This window comes from Phyllopteryx taeniolatus, chromosome 22, assembly GCF_024500385.1.
Source record: "Phyllopteryx taeniolatus isolate TA_2022b chromosome 22, UOR_Ptae_1.2, whole genome shotgun sequence".
NCBI classification, from domain to species: Eukaryota; Metazoa; Chordata; class Actinopteri; order Syngnathiformes; family Syngnathidae; genus Phyllopteryx; species Phyllopteryx taeniolatus.
The window spans coordinates 2956600-2984269 of record NC_084523.1 but is presented as its reverse complement, the minus strand read 5'-3'; the positions used below and the strand labels follow the sequence as shown (position 1 = coordinate 2984269).

The window sequence follows — 27670 nt, the reverse complement described above, 5'->3', positions numbered from 1 at the left end:
CTTTTCTCCCTCCATCCTATTTATCTGTCACTAATATTTACACTTCAGTCCCCATAATTGTAATTTTAATGAGACTGGCCAGGACATATCTTATTTAGTGTACTACTTTCCTTTTTGCCCAAATGATTTGTCCAGTCAGTGACATAGTTCCTGTTTACCTCCAGATTGGAGAAACAAGTTGAATAGTCCAAATGTGGCTGATTAAAAAGAGGGGTTAGTCGTAAAAAAGAAATTGAACAATTTGTAAGCTGAGGTTTAATTGCTCCATTTTCTGTTGCCCGGTTGATTGTTTTGTGTTGTAAGGTAGAACCTTTTAGGGCAACCTCAGTTTACTAACAAACTGGTTTGCAAACTTTTGGGAAAAATATTGCCAGGATTCACAAACTATGCTTCCCTACATCCACGCCTAACGCTCACTTGCGCTTTCTTTTCAGGTTTGTTTTTGGACATTTATACTGGATATGATCTGTAATTCAGTCTTGCCTTGTCAAAAATAACATTTCAGGTATCAGTAACATTCTTCCTATCTACAATTAGCTAATCCGACATCTCCAATGCCATAATATTCTGTATATTTTTCTAAAACTGTGTGTGTGTGTGATTTCACAAAATCTGGAAAACAGTCTGGATTATGAACTGCACTTGCGTTAAAATCACCGACTCTCGAGACAAAAAGAAATTTACAGAAGGGCTTTTTATTGATCTCCAGAAAAGTCAAGCAGCCAAGTTAATGTACAACTACAGGGTGTAACTATAGAGTACCAGAACATATCCAATTCAAACGTTGAAGAAGCATTTCTGTCCTGACAAAAGCAAAACATGTTTTCAACCAGAAACCTCTGTTAACATGATAATGTATTACAACCTGTTTATACTGAAAAAAAAAAGAAAAGCCATAAGTCGATTTTTCTTAACAACTCTTTGCGGTAGGTGGGTCACCAACGTAGTGCCCGCAGGCACCATGTAGCCTCAAGAACCACAGTAGCCCCCATGGCTGTTCTCGAAAGTTGCCCAGGGATGGGACATTGTGAAAAATGTGTGTGTGTGTGTATAGAGAGAGAGAGAGAGAGAGAGAGAGAGAGAGAGAGAAGGATGGGCTTGGTCAATCACCTGCTTAATCACCAGGAATTTAGATTATTATTACTATTTTTTTTTTTTCGGTGTACTGTGGTAGTGCATAGCCATGTGGCTGTACAGGCAATTGCGGCATTCACAGGTCTGGCCACATGAGGGACAGCGGCAGTGGAGGCTGTGAGCCATACAGCACCTGTGGCCAGCTGCTGAAGGTGAACAATTCCCTGGGAGCAGGTAGAACTCCAGGTGTGGCGATCAGGCAAACTGCCTTGTACACAGCTGCTTTGGTGGAGATGCTGAGGTTCCTGCTCCAGGAACTCCGGAACTTAGCCTTCCGAAGGCAGCAGAGCCCAGGCCAATGCGGATCTGGACGTCATCATGGATGTTGCAGAAGGGGCCTCGGCTCGGTGACCCCTGGTGTTAGGTGCAAATGATGTCGTCGTCCTTTCCTTCGATGACTTCGAAACCAGCGGCTGGCCTTGACGTCGTTCCAAGTTCTCGAGACCGATTCCGAGACTGATGATAGATAGACTTTATTATTACATTTCCATTTCCAAACCAAAATAGCAAATTGTTACCATACTCACAAGACTTTCATTGGGGTACCAACTGCACTATGGAACCTAAAGGGTTCTAATTGGTCCTAAGAACCTTGAACTCAGTGCAGAAGCCGGCGGTCATTCATTCTGATGGGAAAACTTCTACAATAGGAGTCAGTGTACTACATGGTAGAACACTTCATTTCCATTGCCCAAACCAAAAGAACACATATTGAAACCTTTTTGGAACCCTGAAGTGGAGCTAGTCACTGATGTCCACTGATTGGTTGAGGGACCCGCATCATGTGATATACAGGCTGAAGATGCAGTAGCATAAATATCCCTGATTTAAAAAAAAGATTGTCCCAAATCTTCTGTGACCTTTCTTCAGAGACATCAAGACTGGCTTGACATCGGAGCTCATCTGAGCAAAAAGTCTCTAATGACGGAAAAATATCTAATTTGGGCTAATCTCCGCCGAGCGAGTGAGCGCTTCGCTTTTAGCCGAAGCGGAGCCACAGGTGTGTCGCAGCAGTGCTGAGACACACCACACCACTTAGCAACCACTTTGCCTTATTACCCATAATACATCATCAGGGTCCTGTTAGTGTATTAGATGGGCTCTTTTCAAAAGGTCCCCCTGACTCACATCTGCTCTCACCTGGGTCACAGATGAAAAAATTATTTTGTCATCGTCAAAAAAAAAGAAAAGGGAATTAACATTAAAGCCTCAGCGAGTCTTTCAAATTTATCTGCATCTCCTGGGTTGTTTTTATGATTAGCCTTCATCATCTCTAGTGGCTCCTTGAAGCCTGGATCAGATAAGAATTACTCCGCCAAAGTTCCACCCTGCCCAGCTTTCAGTCCACAGATCGATGTGCTCCTACTTCCAGAAGCCACGGTGGACTCTGGTTCTGATTCTTCTCCTCGATCCCACGGGCAAACAGTCTGATCAGCTGGCACTGGACACTGCAGAGAACGACACACGCACACATGATTTAACGACTTTGCTCATTTCATCCCGTGAGGTTTTATTGTCCAGGTTTGACAAGACAAATGGGGCGGACATGCTAAACCAATTGTGATCCATAAAAGCTAGTCAGACACAAAAACAAGTGAAACACTTCCCCCCCCCCCCCTCTGTCCTTAGCTCAACTGGTCACTGAAAAATTCATCAATTACAGGAAAAACATTTGTCTGTAACGTTAAAATAGCAAAAGATGACGAGAAACCCTGGCTAATAGGAAAGTGGTAATTGCGTTCAAGGAAGTATGTTGACTGTTCCAACTTCTTTGTCTTTGAATCGTGAGACACTGTTGACACAGTTCAGTTGTTCAAACAGCATCACTTTTTACGACTACTCCTTGTACTCCTACTCCTACCGTTTGATTTTGTTAGCTTGGGTTTTGAATTCCACATTGTTCGCCATGGTACTGTTGAGCCTTGGCGGAGGTCTGTGCTCTTTAAAGTGAAAATCTGTCCTCCTCCCCTCGTCGTTAATTGCTGTCACGGTCGTCTCACCTCGCCGACGATTAGAGACGATAAATGGGACGAACAGATCCCCCGCCTTCATTAAAAGGTACTACCCCTTTAACACAGGGAGGGCTGTAAAATTAGCGGCATTACAGCGCCATGCTTCGTTGGTGGAGGCCCGTGAAACAAATGGTGCGTCAAGCTGTGCTTGTTGTGAAGCCTCACTTGACCTTTATATTTTTGGGTTGGCGTACCTGACTTGGATGGCGACGTGGGGAAGGATCTCGCCGTCACATGTCCAGCGGCTGCAGGTGCAGCTGGCGTCGTGGCATCTGGAGCAACAGGGACTCAGGTCCACTTTCTTCTGGGGCTCACTCAGGTCCTGCAGTGAGACCGGCTCATTGTGGCGGGGCTGAAAGCGGAACCTGCGCACCCGGTGGACCTCCACAAATGAGTGGTCGAACTGCGGATGGATTAGAATTCCAGATTACGAGAAGCCCGCGAGCTAGTTATACTTTTAGGCTTCAGATCAGCCATAATCCTTATGAGGATGAGGGCTAGAGAAAATCGGCGGATGCCCATTTTACACAAACACGCCAGACCGATGAGCAATTAGCACCTTTGAGGCACTTTGAGGCATTTTAAATTAAAAGCCAAGCTGCGATAAAAACTTCATTTCACCCCATTACATTATAACACATCCCCGGTGATTCTTTAATGAAAAGTTTTTCTGATGTTCTCCACATTTACAAAAAAACCAGCAGGAAGGCAAGATGGAGGCGCATTAAAGCAAATCAGCATCAGCGGAACAGGGAGACTGAGGGGGAAAAAAGGGAGAAGAACACATTATTTAGTCAGTCTCCCTTTTCATCTCAGTAAGTGTCGCCAAAAGGGTCCCTCGTGTCCCGCAAACTATTTTCTCCAACTTCACGGGGTGCCACTTTTTCTATTCCCCCCCCCCCCCCCCCCCAAAATTTGTTATTTTTTTTTAAAAGCAGAGTGACAGCCGTTTATTCAAACATCGAATTTATTTTCTGGCTGCGGTCTGGCTTTGCATTCAGGCCGGATGGTCCGCCAAAAAGCCTTTGCGACAAGGCCATGAATACGCTTTGTGGTTTCTCACTCCTTGTTTCTCTCCGCTCGGCCGGACAGCGATACTCATATGAAGTGAATTGTCGCCCGACTCATGCCACCGCTGGTCTGCTGTGCAGAGGAGACGTTCCAGATGTCTCATTCATGAAAATAAAACCGAATCCGGCATCTGGATACGTCTAAAGAGGAAAGATGCTATTTTAGCGACCATGCTGATGTTGTGTAAGGCCAGCATGTTCCTTGGTAAGTTAAGGTTTTGGAATTTTCTTTTTAGTGGTGATGGTGCAGTAATACTACTTACTGTACATCATAGATTTTGTTGATATTTTAGCCATTTATGGATGTGACTAACAGAACGTTCACATTTTGTGGCTGCCCTTTTACAGTTTCTATAGGTTCTTTGTCAATATATGTAGCTGGTCTGAAACATTTATTTGCAATTTATAAAACAATAAAAAGCTTTTTTTTTTTTTTTTTAAAAGTCCTTAAATTTAGTAAAGAAACATATTTTAGTGCAGAGTATTTCAATGATTATTTTTACAATTTACTTTTTTAATTGATCAATTGTAATGTTTTTTTAATTAAAAAAATGTAATACCTATTTGATATTTTAAAAGTTTGTATTATATATAATACTAAAATTTCTAACTTTTAAAATATGTAATGTTAAAGTCGTCAAAAGAATTCTCAGTTTGTCAAAATTTGCTGGAAGATCAATTTTATAGATTTTGTAATTGAAACTAAAATGCACATTTTTTTTGTAGGAGTGTGAAGGAAACACTGGGTTATAAAATGCTTCAAATCTTTTTTGCAATTATTTAGTTGAGTCATAGAGACAACAAATGAATCAAAAAAGTGTTTTGTGGAGACATGAATTTTGATATAGTATATGCTCAGTTGCACACCTATAAATCCAAATATTGATTCCACTCTTTGACTTTGTGTTGACTTTAAGCACATTTGATCCAGGCAGCTCACTCCTGCACAGTCGATCCACTTCCTGGGGTAATAATTACTAATGACCGGAGTTCCAACGTTGATGGTTGTGCTATCCCGAGAGAGCTTTAGTCTGGTTCTTATGTTCCACATATCACTGATGCAGCGATTAGCGGCGTCTCCACGGACCCACCGGGTGAAGGGTATTTACGACACGTCGGTGAGGGCATTTGAACTTAAGTGAACCGTTGTTTGCCGAGTCAGCGGAAGCAGGCGCGAGCGCAGCAAGTGGGCGGGCGAAGTCCCTCGGACCGAAAATGATTGACAGGAGCCTACCTGGTCTTCCTTGTTGGTGTGCCGCAGGAGGTGTTTGAAGAAGTCCAAGCGGGAGCACTTGCGCACCAGGATGAGGTCGGCGGTGCCGTCGGCCAGGTGGGCGGAGGGCGACAGGCCCTGCGGACTGCGGGGACACGCGCAGCTCATGTTGGCAGCGTTGATGGCGATGAATTTCCCGCGTATCTCGGTCCAAGTGTCACTGCCTATACACAACAACAAGCAAACAAAACAAAAAACAGCACTTATTTGCATGAACAGTGGGACCTTGACTCACTTGACTGAGCAAGCTTCATCTACGTCGCTGCTTAAGTAAAGTGAAAAAAATTAAATATGGTCCTTAAGCACAAAAGTTTGCCCGCCCTTTTTTTAACGCTTCCTTGAATATTCTACAGTTGCTTCCTGTGGCAGATTTTGGCACGTGCGATGTGTCCCAGCATGCCTAGCGGCATTTGGAAATATTACAGCTCATTATTTGTTCTATTGCTAATGTTAGTTGTTTGTGTTTCCTCGTGGTGAATTAGTAGTTGTATGTGTCTTCTACTTGTTGCGCATCATTTAATTTTTTTGTACTCTAAGTTGAATCAGTGTTCCATTTAGTGCGTCCCCTGTTCATTTTGTCATGTGACAAGCTCAGTGTGAGTTTGCAAGACATATTGACACATTCTCAATGAGACTGGTCCAATCGCGATGGACGAGAAATCACTCCTGTTACCAGAGAGGCCTTTTAATTTCCATCGATCCCGCTTGTTAACGGTGGGGAAAAATGGGTCCTCTCCCACATTTCTTTCTCATGTAGTGGAAATGTGGTTTTGCAAATATGAAATCAATTTACCATCCTAAACTTATCATGAAACAAAGTTAGCATGCGGAGAATATAAATGGTGCAATGTAGTTCTCAATTATTATGTTTTATTTCATGCAATGCACGATTTGCTTTGTTCTCTCTAATTATTCGTTGCTGTTGCTGTTATGTGATCGGTTTGATTCAATATGTCCAAAAGAAAATATAACGTCCACTCCAGTGGGATTTCTCTTGGTGTGTGTGCGTGTGTGTCAGTGTTGGGAGGGTGCGAAAAGGGGGTCTCGTACAGGCCGCCATTCGAGCGAGGACAGCCACTGCTTAAAAGAGCTGTCAAGACGTTCATATTTAAATGTTGAACACAATGCTGCGTTGCCTATTGTACTGCCCTCCTTGAGCCCTTTCTGTTTCCTGACAATCTCACGAGTCGTCTTTGTGTAATCAGCCTGACAGTCTCACAAAAGAGATGCGTGTGAAAAGAACAAGAAACCCACAGACCTTCACCTTGAGCTGAAAATGGCTGCCTTCACTTGGGTCACAGATTTTTACATTATGCGATCTACTATTATGTTAAGTACGATGAATTACAGGGAGGAAAATGTGCTGTTAAAAGTCACTATTGATGCATTTTGATACAATAATAACTGGAAATACGTATGATTTATGAAGAACTGAATCCTAGCTTCAGTACGTGACAAGTATGAATGTTGACATAGGTGAGATATAAGTCGGCTCACGCTCAACTAGTGTGTGGGCATCTTCTTCTAGTGAATTAAAGTGAGTTTGTATTATTGACAAGTTTGTATTCCCAGTTGGTGTGAACTTCACCACAGACAAGTCTACCAACTGGAAGAGTGAGCGCCATTTGCTCGTTATAAATCTCCACTGATGAGACTTGACGTTCCTTTGAGAACCCCCCCACCCCCCGTTTTTTTTTTTTTGGTTCGTTTGCTCAATTGTCAGCGGGGCTTATCGGAACAAGCGGCGGCGAAAAAGTGATCACGAACGTCCAAACGATTCATTTAAGTCACTCCGCCGAACCGCCTCGTGAGGTGATGACACACGCCGATGACAACAAGCCCGCCGAGGCCTTAATACAAAACAATTCTAATTAAGGTTTAAAAGCAGATATGAGGAATATAATTTGGGAGTGCAAATTAGTATTTTCATTGCTGTGCCTCATTGAGTTAACAATTGTCTTAGATTCCCCCTTAGCCCAGGAGCAAGAACAAGAAAAAAGAAAAAGAAAAACTTCACTCCTGTCACAAGCAACAAAGATATTTCTAATCGCATGGAAAAAAAAATTCAAATCCAGATGTGTAAATACTCTGAGTCGCTATGACATTCCTAGTTAGACAGGCGCAGACGGAGCATCGTGAATGTAACATCACAGGACTAATTAGGGAGGAAAAACAGGAGGTTTTGTTGTTGCCCGAGGGACTGAGTAAAGGAACGGGCAGTGAGGGAGCAGCAGCCATTTGCAAATAGTGATGCTTTGAATAAATCAAAATCAGTCCGAAATGTGTTCAATAGGGTCGTTTTTGTATGAAATCGTAAATAGCGGGGCACCAACCACAAATGTATTAACTCTCCTTAACACTTGAATTGTCTGAAAAGTGGCTTCACTTCCTTCCTTCACTCTGCAGGAGCCGTGTAGCATTATGTCCCCTCAAGATTTAAATAGTTAGGTTAAATACATTTGAGTAAGCTTGTTTTGTTAAAAAATAGATCATTGTAATAATTCAGTGGAGAAGGAGCTGTTTCAGGCACAAAGGTAAATTAGTGTCCTTGTATTAAACTGCTTAGTCAGCTCATTGTTCTGTTACATACATAAAGCCGAAATAAAACATACACAAAAAAAAAAGTTTGGGATTGCGAACAGGCAAGTAAGTCAATTGTATTGAGAGGAATTCATTTCACAATTCAATCACTGCTCTGTGTTCATGAGAATTTTTTGTTTCCTTTCGATGTATGAATTGAATTTCAATTTGTCAACATAACATGACAGGAACATCACATTTTTGTTCACAATGCTGCGCAAGTTGTCCTTGTGTCTGGGAACTGGGTTGGTTCCAACCGCTCACAAGCGCCTTTTGTTTCCACAACTTTTCCCCTCCAAACAACTCCGATGTAGGCTCGTCTCACCCTGTCATCTTCCCACTTTTTGCTCGGAGCCTCGCGGCAACTCAAATGTCAAGGAACGGTTGTGTACACAGACAAACAAGCGAATAATGAGGGCGGTTAGTTTTCATCTATTATTTCCCACGTCTAAACCTTTACCTGTGTGCGACGGTTTGTCGTTGTGCGGCTGCTGTAACGAGGTCTTGCGCTGGCAGACGCGGCACCTGGAACACAAGCGTGACCTGGTTTTACATTTGTCAAGGCGTCGCGGCGCCGCTGTCACATTCAAGGCTTTAACAAGTTGAACTGATGCTTTATTTGCATGGGAGACGCGATGGTACGTGGTGTTTTTACCCATGAACCTTCCCTTTTCCCCACAAATGGACTTTATACTGTCGCAAACCATAGGTCTGATCAGGGGTGGGTTTTGAGGTACCATCCAACCAATTATATAAATATGATTACGGTAATAATAATTGCAGTTCACTATTGGAGAATTCACCAATTAGTCTTTTTTCACACATTTTTGTGCCCTTTCTGAAATGGTGCCAAAGCCCTGTCTAAATAGGAAAGTAGAACAGTTGGTCCAAGGAAATATAATGGAGTGATACATCTCAAGTAGGAGACGAGCTTTGTATCCTTTGTATGGGAGGAGCTCAGTTTAGCACGGATTGTCACGGAGAGTCTTCGCCACGCGCGGATTTGCAAACTGAAATTATGGTGCATTTTTTTCCAAATCAAATAATCTGTAAACCATTTTTTCTGACATGTTGTAAGATGAGTTTGAAATGATGTTAAACTGCTTTGGGATCATATTTGCTTTTATATTTACGTTTTTTAAAATTTGATTTTGCTGCCATTTTTGGCATCAACATGCATTTACCAACGCTATCTAAGAGCTGCGTCAATTATTTGCGGGGTTTTGTAAATGACGTGGGTTCACGGTACTCTGGGTTTTTCCCGACGTACGGCAGGGCTCTGTCTCGAAGCTGGAGATTACCAAACCAGTTTGAGTATTTTATGTTTTATTTTTTTGGGGACAACAGTGAACAGGTTGTCGGTTTGCCACCCCTGCCAAACATTTTGTTCCGCCCGCACCATTGATTTCCCCCAATATGATGCAGGTCTGTCCTTCTGCGATTGGTCTCGCCACCGGCTTATGTATTGTGTTTCTTTTGCGGCTGCTTTATTTACCCAGCCCGACACTGCTCCTTGTCCCTGGGGTTCCCCACATTGTCCTCAGCCGGAACGAACGAGACGGTGCCTTCATAATAGTTGTGACTCAGAAAGGTCTTTACTCCTGAAATCAAAACACAGAGCGAGCCTTGAGAATTGCCGCCAATACCCTTCTGTCTGTTTTGTTTAGACCTGAAAAGGCAATTTGGAGTCGCTAATTGTGCTGCCGTTCCTCTTGTTTCGACTAAATGATAATAGCACGAGCACCTGCATTGTGCTGAGCATCAGGATGCAATTCTGGACAATTCACTTATCAGTTCATGTGCATAAGGGATGCTGAGTTCTCGTCTTGGAATCCAAATAGCTTTCTTGATTACCAATTTGCACTTGTCTAAAGCCCAAACATCTAGTATTGAAGCATCATTAAGGGTTGCTGGTTTTGGATAGCTGAATATTCTATTTTGCTTGTGCATACACTACAGTCTGGTGGTATTTTTGGTTGCCAGAAATTCCATGTATAGTGGAAATTTAGTCCTTCTTAATTTAGATATTTTTATTTATTTATTTTTAAAAACATATATTGTGACTATTTTTCAATGAAATATTTTCCCTTGCTACTCATCACCGTGTAATTCATTTTATTTTAAATTTTGTTATTCTTTATTCTAATTTTATGCATGTTTTATTAAAGCATTTTCTGTCATATTCATACAAACATATCAAACATTTATATAGCGGCTTTATTTGTATTCTATTTAGGTTAATATTTAATTTTAATTAAATGTATTCTTTTTTTTTTCTTTTCTTTGGTGTGTCCTTAAAACTACATGAAAAAAAATCAGATTTCAATCCCATTTTGGGATTATTTTGCTATGGAATATTTTCAAACTGATTTAAGAATAGCTGTGTTCCTTGAGGAACTGTTGGTCAAGTCAAACTGGTTCTAAATAAGGGAAACTCGCAGCTCTTGTAAATTCTCCTCAACCCAACCATTCCCAGCATAAACACTAGGTCAGAGGTGACATGAAATTAAGATGGCAAGAAAGTGAGGGTAGCCCATGGGTTCAATCAACAAGCGAGCTCATTTACGGAAGTGATCCGTGTTTTTGTTACCTGACAGGTCATAGCGAGCCGGGCCCAGCCATCGCTGCCTCTCGCTGTCAGTCTGAACGTCGGCGTAGAAGCCGTAACCCAACAACGACACGGAATATCTGAGGAACGTGTCATTGTGGTGCACTGAGCACACGTCCATGGGTTGGGAGTCACCTGTTAACACACACCGTGACATTTGCAAATCTCTCATTAGTCCTAAAACATAAAAAAAAAAGGATATATTGCCAGAGTCACACCCACCTACGATGATGTGCAAGGCGGATGTCACCGCATCGTTGGTTCCCACTGTAGCGAAGCAGATACAATCGGTGGAGCCTGTTGATCACACCAAAGGTACAGCAGGAGTCTATTTTTTGTCCATCAAAGTACATTAGAATAGTTTAAAAAAAAAAATAAAGTATATATATATATATATATATATATATATATATATATATATATATAAGTGACTGTTTCTACCAAAAACATTCTCAAATTGCGGAAGTCAAATGTTAAGGGTACTACCCCGTTGACGAGCCTCTAAAGTTCAATAATGTCATTTATTCTTCTATATTTAGATGAGCAGCCATATGGTCACATGAAAGGAAATTACACCGTTAATGGTTTGTGGAAACATGCTCCAAAAAGACCCTCTTGGGTCAAAGGGAACATATATATTTTTAATCGCCTTTAGCCATTTAAAAGCAGTGTGCCAGACAGCATACAAGCAAGCATAATAATGACAACTTTTCATCTCTGCTACTTTTTAGTTGAAAATATGTGGCATTGGACAAGATGCCACGGCTATTTTCTTTCTCTTTTTCTTGGACAACCAAGCATTTTTGAGGCGGTACTCCGTATAAAAACGTTGAGCACCACAGATATCGTGTGATTTTTAGATGATTTCTTTTTGTGATTTTGATTCAGTGGTGGGGAGATATGGTTCGCCTCTTGGGCCCTAGGCTCTCTTTCGAGGGGATAGGAAGCATCAGAAATGTGAAATTTGACTTTAAATATTTCAGCATGAATGGTTAAAAGCACGTATCGCTCAATTTTCTTTTTTTTTTCTTCACATGGCATAATTTCAGAGCCTTTTGATGATCATCATCCTCAAGTGGTGGAATGAAGCCGGTGATAAAAGACAAAGAGAGAGAGAGAGAGGGAAATGAAGGGTCGCGTCAGGCAAATGGAACATCGTGAGCGCGCTCACACAAGTGTGACAGTGGAGATCAGGCCCGTCATTCAGTGATCAGATGAAGAGCTCTTTTTTGACGCGAATATTACTTATCCGCCCTCCGAGCGACTTCATCACACGCCAACGTTTCCAATTTGCGGCCACACTGCTCGTCTCGTGCCGTCCTCTGAAGCAAAGTTTGAATGCCTTTTAAGCAGAGGTTGCAAAAATACTCACACGCTGTACTCTGTTCTGAATTCCCCCTCTGGGTATCATTAAATGATTATCTTAAGAAGTAGTACAGTGAGTGAGTCAAGGGGGAAAAAAAAATAAAAAAAATAAAAAAAAAAAAGTAGTACTGATTTGACTGAAATAAAAGTTTTAAAAAAAAAGTACGTAGTTGAAAATGCATTTTTACTGTCAGTTATGTACCCGTTTTGATAACTTCAAATCCAAAAAAGCCTTTCATAGATTTACTCCGCCCCAAAAACATTTTTCTAATGTGTATTTGTGTATTTTAATAAAAAAATAGCACTCTATAATATTGTACGTTGAAAATACGTAAGATAATGACATAATTTAATCAAATGTAAGGACTGAAAAATTTTTGCCACAAATTTTGCTTCAATTCAACGGACATTGTGCTGCTCCTCCTGGTGTGTGCACCTCGGCCCACTGCAGTATATTGCAAACATGGACATACAGGGAGAGGGTTACAGCTCCTCAGAAAACTGCAGTAATGTTAGTGTTTCCTCACAGGTGATCGAGAATATAATGCCTTTAAATATTGTTACATTATCTGTCTACATGTGTTGCGCCATCGTTTGTGTTCAAAAATCCGGGCCCTCGTTTCAAACAAACATCACGCTGTGCCCTGGTCAGCCCCCATGCTTTGCATTCGCACCGTTCGCGGAATTATTGCCAACATATCCCTCAGCTTGATCCCATTCATGACACTTGGAGCGACTGACCCTACTCAAGCCCCCGGTGGGACCGCCTGCCCTGTTGCCATGGCGACCCTCTTTAGTAACTCGGCAACGCAGAGCGCGATCAGCAGGGCTCAAGTGCTCCGGCATCGGCTGTCAACTGATACAGACTTGCATAACAGTCAGTGCCTCATTTCAATGTGTTTCTCAAACCATATTGACTGTAAACATTCGTATTTGTGCTCGTGCGACGCAGCCTCACCTGCAGGGATGATGCCGATGCGGAGGGAACACGGCGCCAAATGGGCGTCAGGCTGGTTCGGGTCTATGCCGTGCTCCGATTGGGTCCTGGTGACCAGACCGTGCAGAATCTCGCTGAACATCCCGTCCCCGCCCACACACACCACTCTAGACCAACGTACAGTACATGTAGAGGTAACATCTTACATTCTTTATGCATTTGACCTGTTCAATCAGTGACTATATTTATGTCATTCTGTAATTTGTATTTTATTTATGCAAGAATCTTGTGTACGTGCGTATGCGCATGTTCAAATTTGTGTGTTTTTTTTCTTTCAGGAGCTATATCGTGTTTTTTTTCTTTCTTTCCAAAATTAGATATGAAGATATACAAAGTGCATTTAAAAGATAATCAGATAAATGTAATAAATTGTCCATTATGAATTAAAATTTGAAAGAATTGTACTCAATTCATTCATTTCATAACCAATTTTTAAAATATATATATATATTGAATTATTTATGACAATAACAAACCTTCCCTACTAAACTGGTAACTGCTGCTCTCATAATAGAATAATAATAGTTTTAAAATGTAATAGAATGCTCTGTAGTTAGAATTTAGTATAATTTCACGTAATGCATTTTTTACTTTATGTCCTTTTTGTAAACCACGCACACTGGACGTAAAAAGTCCACACACGCCTGTTAAAATGCCAGGTTTCTATTGCTGTTGGAAAAAAAAAATCCATCATTATTGTGACTTATAACTAACTATGTAGAACTCCGTTGAAAAAAACATTTCAAAGAGAGATACATCCCAAGGTATAAAAGGTGCGCGCACATGTGCAATCCCATCTCCGTCCTCTCTCGAAAACCCCCTTTTTTTTTTTTTTTTTTTTTTTTTTTTCCCCAGTTGAGTTATCCAGGTTAATGTTGGAAAAAGTTTTGAAATGAGTTGCCATGGTCGCATTTTTGGGCATTTAAACAGAGGTGTTTAGACTTTTTATATCCACTCTATATCTTGAATTATCACAGTGAAAGCTTCAGCATGTTTGAATGTGTTTAAATATTATTCCAATAGAAAAAAAAAACATTTTCCTTTTTCATCCCTAACAAAGTTGAATGATGTAGAATACAGCACTTATGCAGCAAAATAGACATGTTTGCATTGGTATTCTGAACATTCCGTACAATTTCCTGCAAAATTTTATAATGGACCCATTTTGTGTTGACAGGTTAAAAGCATCATATTGTCTCAAGAACTCACCCATCATATTTATCGAGATTTGCTTCTGTTTTCAAGTGATCTCTGGCATGATTGGCTCGTTCTGTAACTATAGAGACAAATGAAGTAGTCAGTTCCGATTAGCCCGATGACAGGGAACAGACAATAACCGGCAGACAAGAAAAAGTACTGCAATTTGAAGTATTTACTGAACCCCGTTGTACAGAATGACGTACGGGACAAAAGTGTAAGCGCGGAGGCAACAACAAGAAGAAAATGCCATTCAGATATCGTATATCACGGCTCCCAAAATGAGCACGGAGGTCAGAAAAACAAAACAAAACTAAAATTCCAACTGTAAATCTGTGTGGCGCCGTTATTACAACAACACAAATAAAAGACTTCCAAGCGGCTGTGGGTACTCCAGAGCAAACTGTATTCACTCTGATGGACCATCAATAGTGCCGACTATGTGTAGCCGCTGCAAGCACTTATTGAATAATAGATGTGTTTGGATACCCGAGCTTATCAGCTATCACCGCCTCCATTACGGAGCCGGCATGATTAATGGCGCCATAAGCCAAATCATATTCTCGCGAGCCTCTTCACGCCGACACGGGCGGCCGCCGAGAGTCATTTTTTATTTAAATGTTTGAGGTACACCTCCGACAGCGACCCACCAATCACGTCCGTGGCGATGCAGGCTCGGGAAAACAGTGGCGCCACCTTCTGATCGTAAATGTGCTTCCCCTGCCGCTTCCCGCCGTAGGGATTGATGTACACCAGCAGGCTCTTGGGCCGATTGGCTGCAGAGAGAAAGTATTAAGATGAGCTTTTTTTTCTTTTTTCTGGAGGAAACGTGCACCTTGACATCAGCTTGAGGACGTTTTCATTAACAAGAGAACCTTTTTCTTTTTTTTCTTTTTTTTAACGCAGTGCCCAGTTAAATAGGGCAGCTGGAGAAATAATGAGGGGTGTGTGTGAAGCAATCGCGAGGCACTGCATCATTTGGTGATAAACCTGCAAAAAGTGCCAAGACGGAAAATGCTAAATGGCTTGTTTATGGCTGATGGAGAGGACCGCTCTCGCACGATAAATGGCAATTGAACGAGCCGCGCGATTGCAAATGAATGCATCGCGATCGGGGTGTTGAGAAGTGCGGGCTGCAGTCACGACGCCAACGGAATCCAATCAACTGAGTAAAACATTCGAAATCTCCTTAACATTCTGGTTCTTAATGTAATTACGTCGCTGGAAAACATTCAACGGTAGCGTACTCAGAGCACAAACATCCGCCAAGACTTGTCAACTGCAAAATGAATGAATGAACATTAACAGTTAGTCGTCGGAAAAGTAAAGTTTCGCAATATACATCTGGCCATCTCTCTATTTTCTATAGCACTGCATTGTCGCCACAGCAGCAGATTGACTTTGACGCTAACATGTTTTCCTTTTGTGACACCTCAAACTCTAAAACAACAAAAACAAGGCTGACAGCAAAATAATTCTATATACGGATAAACAACTATGAAACACTCCGTAAGTGGCGCTGACTCGCCACGTGACTCGAGTTCAACGTCAGTGGCTTTTTTTTAAATTTATTTTTTATTTTATTATTATTTTTTTTTAACATACCGTTCGTCATGAACCGGCGTCATTTTTATCACAATCGCGACACACACTTTACTTTCTATCATCGACCGAGACACACAATCAGTTTAACCATACAGACAGTATACATAATCTCTTCAAGCGTAAGGTTCCTAATGTTGTCCGACATCCGAGGTTTTGGCATTCCTCTCTCTCATAGTCGATGTCACGAACCAAGAGTGCCCTCCTAATCTTTATCTTCTACTCCAAAACTGTGCTGATCTCAAACGCCGAAGCGAAGCACATTTCCACCTCCATCCGCATAGTAATCATCATTGATATTAGGTATGATCTGACATCCTGCAATATAACACAATTTCAAGGCGTGCACACCACCGCCATTTATACGTCTGTGCCCGAGAGGGACCGCCTGCGAGACAGCTGCTAAAAAGCCACTCGCATCCTATAGATTTGCCTCGAGACTTCCCCGAGGGCCTCGACAAAAGACGGCGTCGAAAGAAATATGTTTTCGAAGGATAATAATGGCCTCCCGCTTTTGCAAAATGGAATACCTTCTATTTGGATCTATGTCATGCTTTAACAGTACTTGCTGTAAGAAATGACCTATAACCAGTGATGAAATAGTTTTCTTCGGGGGTCAATGTGAAACTCAGTGTTTTAGAAACTGAGGCAATGTTTTGAGCGCCTAGCAAGATCACACAAAATGTTCTCAGCATTCCCATCCAACTTTATTACAATGCATGTCATCGCCAACATAGCACCTTAAATTAAACTTGTTGTTTATTTCGACATATGTCGTGTATGTGGCGTGTTAGCATTAGCGGATGTGTCAGCAATGCCTTATCAATGCATGACAGTATATTTCAATGTCTTTAAAATCACCATAAACGATCATCACACCAATTGGGTTTAGGTGCGACAACTAAATAGATCTACGTACTTTGTGTTGACAGTTGATCATTGATGGTTTGAATCCATTGCTGGCAAAGTCCCAGGTTGTCCGAGTAAAAGGTGATGTGGCCGCATTGCCACTGATGCTGCGTCATCCTGCTCACGTAAAAAACTGCATCAAAACAAAACAAATGTAAATGTATTTTCCTTCAAATGTTTGCGTGGTCTCGTAGTTGATTGATCCCATTGTAATTAGCCAATACTTTGCAGTGTCGTCAACAGGTAGGCGACATTGTAAGATTGAAGAGATTGCAGCGAATGAAGCCATTCGGGATGTTTTTTTTTTTTTTTTCCTTCTTCTTTCCACAACACAATCAAATGCCACCTCTCTCAGTTATGAATCACGACGGAGGCGGAGTCTGTTCTTTTTGCAAAAGCAGCGACTGTTTCCTCATCGCCAAGGTCAACCGACTAAAGTTAAACATGATCTCCCGCGGGGAACTTTGATGAAATATTTACGTTACAGGCTTGAAAACGTGCATGCCAAGCACTTTTAACACCTGAATTACTAAGCATGTTCTTTTATCAGAAGTTCAAGTTGGCTAAATGTTTTAAGAGTGGGCGGCAAATCTATCTATAGCTGTAAATGGGAATGTGATGTGCCAAGTTTTCACAAGATATGATGTCAGACTCTAATCATTAGAATCTTGCATTAGAATCTAATGCAACATCACCCGAGTACTTTCTTTTCCATATTCGCTCTGATGAATTATGTTAATCCGATCATCTTGTTTGGATACAATCTTCCATCCATCCATCCATTTTCTGAGCCACTTATCCTCACAAGGGTCGCGGGAGTGCCGGTAGCCTATCCCAGCTATCATCGGGCAGGAGGCGGGGTGCGCCCTGAACTGGTTGCCAGCCAATCGCAGGGCACACGTAAACATACAACCATTCGAACTCACATTCACACCTAGGGGCAATTTAGAGACTTCAATTAACCTACCATGCATGTTTTTGAAAAGATACATCTGATAGGAAATGAATAGTAACAATGAAATGTGCCTGCAGGTGTTCATTTCCATAAATTCTCATGGAATCCCATTTAAAGTGTCCAACACAAAGTTTGATTTTCAACATTTTCCACGCCTTTGCAACTGGATATGTTGATCGTTTGGTTGTCTTTGGAACATTTCATGCATATCGAGGGTGTTCCAAAAGTCACAACACACTTCCTTTTTTTCGTTTCTGGTATCGTTCTTACAGACGCGAGGCCGCCAGCATTTGACAGCTTAGGTTATCATTTCTTTGCCCATGGCTCCCCAGTTGACATTTGAACAGCGTTGCAAATTTGTTGGAACCAGTACCACCCTTGATGAAAACACCAAACTCTCAGAGCAGGCGTTTGCGGAAAGCCAGGGAAAGTCGATCTGCAGGGCTGTGCTGCGACTCGGCATCAACAAAAGCTCGATTCAGCGGATGCTTCGGAGGGTGACAAAGCTTTGCCCGTACCGAGTTCAGGTTGTTCAGGGTCATAATCGTAAAGCTTCTTGTCAATGAACTGCAGCCAGGGAACAAAAAACTTCTCGCCTGGAGGTAATTTCGCAACGCTGCTCCAGTGCCAATCGGCGAGGCATGGGCTAGAAAAATGATATGCTTAGAAAAACTGCACAGCCTAAACTGTCAAATGCTAATGGCCTCACGTTTCTTTGAATGATGCAGTTACTTTTGCAACACCCTGTATTTTGAGTATGTGTACAATATTGGTACCTGTAAATGCGTGCGGATTGAGCTGGAGGTGTTTTATTGCCTTCGTCGGGTCGCTCGTGTCCGTCTTGTGCACGGCCACGATTTCACGCACGTGAACCGTGTGGCTGTGAGCTGCGGATACATTAAAACAACGATCCTAAATTATTCAACGTACTTTATACACACACACACACACACACACACAGAGGGCCTGATGCTCTTTTGTTGACAGTCTGCTTAATGAGTTTTGTACTTATTTGTTCGAACATACTGTACATACAGACCGCCTGTTTGATGAGTATGAAACATATTCCCACCTTTGCGTGGAGAACAATGGAAATATTCATTCCAAGAGGCATCATATGTGTGGTTTGTCTGTTCATGTGCTGGTTTTTACACAGGAATACGCAAGGAACGTAATGGATGGGTGGGCCTAGAGCAAGGAAATGTGCAGGTAGCACCTTATTTCGCAAGTGAAATGAATGGGCAGGAAAAATCCAGCCATGTCCCAAGGCATCCGGCGAGTGTTTGGTGGAGTAACCGTATATCGTTGTCCCCCTTTCCCACAGGATCACAATTGCGGCTGCTTGTTTTCCAAAAGCTCCACATGTGATTAAAAAAAAAAGACCTTTGCATCATTTAAGGCAGGTTTGTTCATTAAAATTATTCTTTAAGGAGAGCGTTATCCGGTTCGGCGGGTCCGCGGAGAGTGAGACAGACGGGGTTGGATAGTCAGAGGGCTTGCTGGCAGTTACATCAAAGAATTTAACAAGAACTAATGTATTACTTGAAAGGAAGGGAGCGTGGAAATTAAGGGCGGTGTAGCACAGCCAATTTTTTTTTTGGGCCAATCCAATCTTGTAAGGAATAGTTTGTGGATGCCCCTGAAAACTCCCTTAAAACTTAAAAAAAAAAAAAACAACTTGCGCCTAAAGCTATATGCATGCATGCATTTGCAAAAGCATTTATTTATTTCTTTTTTTTAACAATGAAATAACTTCAAAACTAATACAAACTAAACATTGTTCGACCTTGGTCACTCTAGTTGAAACTCTGCCTTCAACTGCTTGATCTGTACTCTATCTTCTAACCAGCTTTTCCTGTTTGTGTTTGCCATTTTGGAAAACGCTAAGGGCGCTCCTTTTGTCTACTTCTTTCTGCGTGCATTTGTTTAAACTGTAGAGTGAATTCAGTTGAGGAGATATAGTGTAAAACTGTTTTAAGCCAGTTAGTTTTTATGGGGGGGGGGGGTTCATGGCTACAATAGAGCCCAAACATGTAGTTATGTGTCAGCATAAAAAAGATGCTAGATGATGTAGCATCCATTTTTCCAGGTCATAGTTAGAAGTATTTGATGGACAGTTGGCAGCTGAGCGGGGCGTGGATTCAGCAAATTCAGCGGACATGCCCACAATGTTTCAGAGTGGAGACAACGGCATGATTTTCTATGATTTTGAAGCCTCATTTTAAATACTGAATAGTTTTATTTTATTTTATTTTTTCACAAAATTCAGGTTTGGCAGGGTTGTTAACAACTCCTTTTTTTCCTCTTTACATGGAGTTTAAGGCTCCTGTTCACACACTCATTCCTCCCTGTCTTTTCCTGCCAAATTATGAAGTTGATATGGCGAAATGGATGGCGGGCGCCGCGACATATTATTTCTCTCCGGGGAGTCTGGCCAGGAATGGGATTTCATTTCTTTCTCAAATAAAGATGATGCGGCGTGCGGGCATGAATAAGTTTACGGCCATCGATATTCACACTTTGACAAATAGGCAGAAGAGTGATGGCCTTGAGGGGAATGGTGGCGCGTGGGTAATAATGACATTCACTCCAACAATTTAAAACATAATGTAAATGGGATTCAGACACCGCATATTTGATTGCATTACTCTCAATAGCACCTTTCCTGAGGTTATGTGGTAACTGCCCCTCAAAAAGATAACGGCACGTGCATCCTAATATGCTGACAAGTTATTTAATGCAAGTGCAACAGATAAGCAAAAGTAAATGAATAACGGAGGAAATGTGCTTGTTAATAATTACTATAAACATATGAGATAAGGCAACGTGAGTGACTTCACCTCTGCAAATCAGCGTACTATGATATCTTGCATATTGTTATCATGTTTATGATAGCGCTGATAATACTTTTTTACTCCCTGTCTCGAAGTGACTACCAAGAGGAAAACACCACATACTCAAGTGTGATCATTCAATGTATTTAAATACGGTGGCACTTTGGCATTATTGGCTATTAAGGCCACCAAATACTTGTAATGTTATAATTCAATTTCGCACAAAATATACATGAATAAATTTGGGAGAATTTGGAGTAACTACCTTGGCGCTTTCTTACGGTGCTCTTGCCGCACTCCCTGTCCTTTCTCAGCTGTGTGCGGCAGCAGAGCGCTCTTCGTCATTTGAAACAATTTCCTCACCGCGGCCAAAAGAACCCCGCAACACACTGTACACTCACAGAGGCGCACTTGGATATGCGCACACAAGTGCGCGATAATCCCGTCAGCGGACACACATACTGAACTCATCCCCTCTCACGCACACTCATCTGCCCCAAGTTTTGAGCTGAGTGAAGTCCTCTAAACGACATGCTAAGCCTCTCAGCCATACAAGGCCCAGATCCTCTCTGCTCTGACATCTTTCCCTTTGTGCTCCAAAAGGATCTTAGTAATGACACTCGGCCACAGTCAGTGGCCTATTCATGCCGCGCAGCTCAGTGTGTTGCTTTTGAGCTCAATAGGTCGCCTCGCCGCTGAATGTCAGGTTTTTAGGAATGGTGCTAGGTGTGTGTGTGTGTGTGTGTGTGTGTGGAAAGATTATCACAACTGAAGAGGGAGGGGGAAAAAAATACTTTATTGCTCTTGGTCTTGGACTGAAAAAATAGGTCAGTACTTTGATTTGACAGATAAACGCAACACATAGCAGTCTAAAACCAGCAAAAAACATAGGTAGTAGTACTCTAATAAACCCAAAAGTCTTATTATTGTGCTGAAGGTTTACCGTTAGTGGGGTCAGAACTCACATTTCATTTTGAAATACATACAAAGATGTCATTTTTTTGCAAGGATTTTTAGTGATTTTTGCATATCGCGCTTTGAAAGAGTGACAGGCAGTTTTTTTGGAAGTCAAATGGAGTTTAAAAAAATGAAAGAGAATGCTCTTTAACTGTTCAACCTTAACACTTAAAAAAAAAATATATATATATATATATTATATATATATTTTTTTTTTTATTGAGCTTGGTTGTCTCGGTCTTGGCCTTGACTGTCTGGACTCCGAAAAGTCTTGGTCTTGTCTTGGTGTCAGTGAGTTTTGGTCTTTTGCGGCGTTTGTTCCTTATGTTATATTGAACGCAATATTCTGTGGGTTTCGTAAGATCAGTCGAAAAGCTTTAAAACGGCTGGCAGTGAATGTGTGAAGGTGCTTATAGATGGATTATGGAACAGTTCCTGTTTTTCTTTTACAGAGCGACCTTACTCTGGTATTTGTGTCATATCATTGTATGTAAGGCACTGGGACATCCCCTTTTGGGTCTCATAATGAATGTATAATCCACTAATCTGGCATTGTTGCTACCCCACTCAAATCAAATCCTCTGGCTCACGCCAGTCGAATTTGAATCCCAGTCACACGAGCTCGATTATCGCGATGCGATACAACACTAAAAACTCACCAAATTGTTTGATTCCTTGACAGAAAAGTGAGTTCGTCTGTAAGCATCTGACAAATTAGTTTTTAAGCACAGGGCAAAACTACATTTTGGTGTTTTCCACATAAAACGGGACAAATAGCAATTAGTTGTTTGTGTCACATTGCAAAATGAATGCGTGACAACAGTCATTAACAAGGCCTGAAAGCTATCCTATAACCTTTATGTTCATGTAATGGGCCTTAAAATGGAATCTAAACTCATTTGGAGGTAATTGTAGCCATCGTAAGAGCCCCGGTCGGCATCATATCAACAATTGATCGTGTTGCAGTTTGGTTCTCTTAGGCATGTTCCTGCTCATCCTGATTACCCAAAACCAAAGTGGCATCCCACCCAACAGGATTCCTCACACACACACACACACACACACACACACACACACACACATAAAAGAGGTTTGTCTTGTCTGTCAAATTGGCATGGATATGACTTAGTTTGCCCATAAAACACAGCCGTGACCTCACCTTCCTTCAGCGTGACAAAAAGCTGTCATCTTATTCATTTATTCTCATTCAGCTCCACTCCTATGCCCCCGCCCGCACCCCGCTTGTCCACTGGATGGCTATGCAATCCCTTTGCCGTTACCGCGAGTTGGCAACGACGATGAGGACGAGCCGGCACAAATGAAAGGAAACGCTCGCTCTTTGCTGCCGCTTGCTGTGTTGTTTGTTGAAGTCGCTCGCCATTTTCCTTTTCACATATCTCCCTCCAAGTGACGTGATGCGAGCGAGAAGATAAGATAAGCCGATGAGGCGTTCGTTTGGGCGATACGGTACAGACAAAACGCATGCTCGAAACAAGTGCTAAAATGGGGATGATGAGGATAGTGATGCACTTTTTTCCGTTCCCTCACCAGAAGGTCTCCATCGTTTTGCGTTGATTCATTGTGTAATTAGCTTCCCTCCTCTGTCTATTGACCCCAGCTGCAGCAGGTAAATAAATACAATCACGGTCATAAAAGGGCCCGTATTGCCGCCTGTAATGCGGTATGAACCCGCAGTTTACCCAATCTCCAGCTGTCGTTTTCCAGCATTCCTCTCCCGTATCGCTCCCCCCCCCCCCCCCTTCTGGGGCTGTCTCTCAACGTACAGACAGGGCTGTGCATTGAGCGCCGGCTTTAGATTACACAGCGCAGATCTGCCTGGGTACACTTGGAAGCGGACTGTCAAACACGACGTGCGGCTCACTCCCCGGCACAATGGGTTTGCTCGACCGGCGCTTAGGCAAACAGATGGAGACGAGAGGACAAGCAAGGTGGAAAGTATAACAGGAGCGCTGTCTGTCACTAGGGGTGTTATGCCTTAGCTCCAGCTGGTTAGCCACGGAGAGGGAAAGAAAGATGAAAACTCGTTCCAGATCCACCCGCTCCATCGGTTCCTATAATTAATGTACCGCCGAGCCAAACAATGTGGTTAAACGTGCGCATCCACGATGGCTTACGACGACAATGATGGCGGCAAAAAGAAAATAAAATAAAGCAATGTTGACAACATACTGTACTTGTTGTGGTTGCCAAGTGAGGACAGGAGTTTAAAAAGCATGTAACGATGCATTTTAATGCCCACGGTTGAGTGGTTAAGAATGCGTCTTGTCTCCTGATGACACCGGTCATCCAACGGATGCTGTGTTTCGACATCAAATCATTTCTCCAGCTTAACCAGGACAAAAAAAAGGCCCAGAGAGAAAAAAAACTTTGAACCAAAGTACGAGCGCTATCTTTAAATTCCTCAACACGAGTGAAAAAAAATCTGGGCGTTATTTTACACTCTTATGCCTCATGTTAAAAATGTAACAAAAATAGTTTTGTTTTGTTTTTGATCATTTGAAGACTAGAGAACTCGGTCTCTAGTCTCCCCTTTTTCTCTCGAGCCAACACTGCGATGCTAATGCACGGGTTTATCACAAATCGGATTGATTACTATAATATCCTGCGTTCTGGTCTTCCCAAGAAGAGTATTTCAAGTTTACAATTACGACAGAATTCGGCAGCACGCGTATCCTGACGAAGAGCAGAAGGCGTCTTTAAAATCCTCGCATTGCCTCCCCGAGTGTTTCAGGATTGATTTGAAGGTTCTTTTACCGGCTTTTAAATATCTTAACGGTCTTGGGTCTTCCTTTCTCTTAGAATTCCTTTTACCATCCGAACCCTCATGAACACTGAGGTCCTCCGTCTCTGGCACTCACGGTGAGGCAGCGTTTCTTTTCTATTTTTAGGTTTATGATATATCTTTTTAACATTTTAGTCGATCAATTTTTGGGTTTGATTAATATCTTTCAGGAATGTTTTACTGTTTTCAGTGTTTCTTCAGAGAGTTGGGATGTGGTCATGGTCATTATACACATGATTTTTTTTGTCCTTTCAGTTATTATTATTATTATTATTATTGTAAAACATAAATTGTCAATTGAAGTTTCTTTTATAATAGGGTTATTGATGCGTAGTTCCTCCAAAAGCTGCCACCTGCTTCGCCCTTGTCCGAATTTCCCGCATTGCTTAAAGTGATTCTGCAAATATAACGCACTGGATCTGTATCCGGCTTTACCTTTTAACGGGGAAGCAAATATCCCGACACACCCCCCCCCCCCCCCCCCCCCCCCCCCCGCCCCGCGTCCCCCAGTGGGCCAACAGAGAGTTATGTGAGGCTTTACTGGTCCTGAGGTGGCGTCTCTCACTAAGCATAGTGATTTGAAGTGAGCGTGAGAGGCTAAAGCCTATGCCATGAGTTTTTCAAAGATCTCCCTTCCAGGTGGGAGCTTGGATTGTATATCCGAGGAAAGATCAATGCATTAAATGGACATTGACTTGAGACTCATAAGGCATGCCGCTGCAGTGTATTGTGTTTTGACTGTGTGTGTCCAAAACTCAGGATACCTTTCTCATCCCCGCCTTGGCATGAGACTTGACGGCTGCTCTGATTCAAGCAAATCCACTTAAATGTTAACAGCGCGCTTGTGGTCTGCAAGTACGATGCACAGGTGACGTTTACTCCTCGTAATGAGTCCTCTTGGCATTTACACACACTTGTTTGGTTAAAGGGAGGAAAAACATGACAAACCGGCCACAGTGAAGCTCTCATGGCAAATGCATGACGTGATTCTCTATTATACACTCTGTGAGTAATTGTTCTACTCTGGTTAAACCCGTATCTGATGTTCCATCCATCATCTGAGTCATTTTAATACTCGCATGTGGAAGTATATTCCAATTTGACAAAAACAACAATCCCGCCCACTCATCATTCACATACGGAACAGGATTATTTCCAAAATGGTGGGCATGGAACAAGTATCTTGCACAAAACAGACACATGTCCCGGGGATGTTTTGATTTTTGTTTTTTTCATAATACGATGGCTATAGTCAAGCTTCAGCTTAAAAAATTAAGTCAATACACAAAAAAAAAATTTCCAGGCAAAAACTCATATCATCTTTAATAACTTTACTTATCCAGCCATCCATTTTCTGATTTCTTAATTTAAAATAGTGAAGACAGAGCCTTCCCTCCTGACAATACCATTAAGTTTCATTTTTCGTTCTATGATTATTATCACACTTCTCCAATTTGCCCACCCAACGCCCCCCCACACAAAAAAAAACACAAAATTAAAACCTGAACAATACAAAACGAAACAAATGTATACTAAAACTACTCACACTTTCACAGTTTAATCAATGTTTTGTTATAACATTTATTGAAATATATTATTTTTATTTGTTCTATTTTTTATTTTGTGTTATATTTATAATTTTTTCAATTTTAGTTCTTTTTTCTTTTCGTACATTTTATATATTTGTGTTGTATTTTATTCATTATTTTTCCTTTTACCATTAATATTAAGTGATTGAAGTGGACGACACTGTACCCATCTTCAAATTATTATTATTATAATTTTATTTCATGTGGCTATATCAATGTAAGCATCTGCCTGATAAGATTAGGCAGCCAAGGGCTTTGCTTTTATGGTTAACATCGCAAAAAAAGTGACAGCGAAGTGAAGTGCTGGAGAATAAAACGAAAATAAAGCAAAACTACTCAACCTATAAAGCTGACTAACTGCTGTGCAATAGCCATTAGTCTCCAGTTCTGAATCCCGGGTCCCAATGATCACCAGGAGAATGTTTGATGTGACCAACTCGTAACATCGGTTCAATAAAAGGATGTGTTTATGGCGGGATATTATCGGGCACTTGAAGAAGGTCAAAGGCCGGGTTTAAAGTGAAGTGTGCTTGGCGATAATTGCCCCGCTGGATATGGTACAGTGATCTTAGACGAGGGAACTCGTTTACATGAGCAAACATTAGTCCTGGTGCTCATTCCCATGTCTGCTTTGATGAGGCGTGCCAAAATATGTATGAACAAAAGATCATAAATCAATTAGGAGTCTAATAATCTGTAACATAATCTTAAAACAAACTACACCAACCTCATTGCTAACATTTTGCTTAGTACACCCTTATATTACAATCATGTTTTTTGTTTTTTTTTAGGTTAAAATAATGTGACGATACATCCAAAAATGCATACTGTAAATTTGTATTTTGTGCTATCTTGCTGTTTTATATTGTATTTATACTATACCAAGCATCAGCAAGATCTTTTACCGCATTAAACACTAATAATTAGACGGATATAAAAAGAAACAGTACCTTAATATACATTAATATTTGTACAATTAGTGCTGTAATGGGTTTGCTTGTCTGACCTCTGTTTTCTAAGTAAATTATACAATAAATATTATCCAAAATAAAAATAATTCTCATGACTCTGGGATTGTATGTTTGTACATCTATGGGGATGCACAGTGAGCTATAGAATAATAATAATAAAAAAAAGAACGTTTGCCATCAGTTCTAACAATAATAATAATAATAACGTTCAAACTTTTTGTAGAATAAAGAGAGAGGCTACCTTCATGTATTTAAATTAATGCTCTGTCTCCCTTCTCTTGTGAATAGACGTACCTGTTGGAGAAACGCTGCCAGAACTTCTCTTCAAGTTCTTCCCAATGTCCTTCCACACCAGAAAGTCCTGATAAAGAGTCACCGTTATCTCCCCGTGCTTGTGGAATAGGTCTGACAACAACACTATATACTGAATATCCATTATTTAGTCAGGTTTTGTAGCTGCCACCATAACAGACTGAGCTCACTCTGTAGGCCTACATGCGGTTCGCCCGTGTGTGTGTGTGTGTGTGTGTTGTTTCATGCTGTCAGGGGAACTCGTTTGGAGCAAAGATCGTGTGCAGCACACAGATGTTTCACTCTAGAAAGAAAAAACGTTTCCACAACTCAGAGTGCAGCCTGTTGGGCCATTATAATATCACAAAGGAATATCATCCAGCGAGGCATGAATTGTCATGTGTTGTTCATGCTGCTCTGTCTGCTGTATTGAAGCGTTAAACCATACCAGGAAAGGGGGACAGAGTGAGTATTCATTTGTTTGCGTTTGACTGAGAAACAAACACTTTTCATCAGCACAATA

The 27670-nt window shown here is 41.5% G+C and overlaps 2 protein-coding genes across 6 annotated transcripts in view; one reads left to right on the top strand and one right to left on the bottom strand.

Moving 5' to 3' along the window:
• The window catches only part of gramd4a (GRAM domain containing 4a), a 64288-nt gene extending 37024 nt beyond the window's left edge, over window positions 1-27264 (top strand). The window contains exons 20-22 of one of the 2 annotated variants that reach the window (XR_009786352.1): window positions 24314-24373; window positions 25056-25164; window positions 27145-27264. Coding sequence is in view for 1 of the 2 variants with exons in the window: in XM_061761692.1 (XP_061617676.1) it covers window positions 12995-13012 (18 nt within the window). In the remaining variant the exon portion in view is untranslated. Of the gene's footprint in view, window positions 1-12994; window positions 13131-24313; window positions 24374-25055; window positions 25165-27144 lie in introns of those variants that run through there. The other variant, XM_061761692.1, reaches the window with a different exon arrangement.
• On the bottom strand, window positions 676-27386 carry cerk (ceramide kinase). 4 transcript variants are annotated; one of them, XR_009786353.1, is made up of 14 exons: window positions 27151-27386; window positions 18479-18589; window positions 16758-16880; window positions 14887-15012; window positions 14249-14315; window positions 13001-13146; window positions 10900-10974; window positions 10660-10812; window positions 9565-9670; window positions 8530-8594; window positions 5451-5653; window positions 3341-3549; window positions 1662-2582; window positions 676-1590 (listed from the first exon to the last, which is right to left on the bottom strand). XR_009786353.1 is itself a non-coding variant. In XM_061761693.1 (13 exons), the coding sequence occupies exons 1-13, from the start codon at window positions 27290-27292 to the stop codon at window positions 2474-2476; spliced, it is 1635 nt and encodes a 544-aa protein (XP_061617677.1). In that variant the 5' UTR covers window positions 27293-27386; the 3' UTR covers window positions 676-2473. The 4 variants fall into 4 exon arrangements, 3 of the variants coding, with proteins under 3 accessions (XP_061617677.1, XP_061617679.1, XP_061617678.1); XM_061761693.1 differs by having other exon boundaries at window positions 676-2582; XM_061761695.1 differs by lacking the exon at window positions 27151-27386 and adding an exon at window positions 20802-20952 and having other exon boundaries at window positions 676-2582; window positions 16758-16864.
• Window positions 27387-27670: the final 284 nt, after the last annotated feature.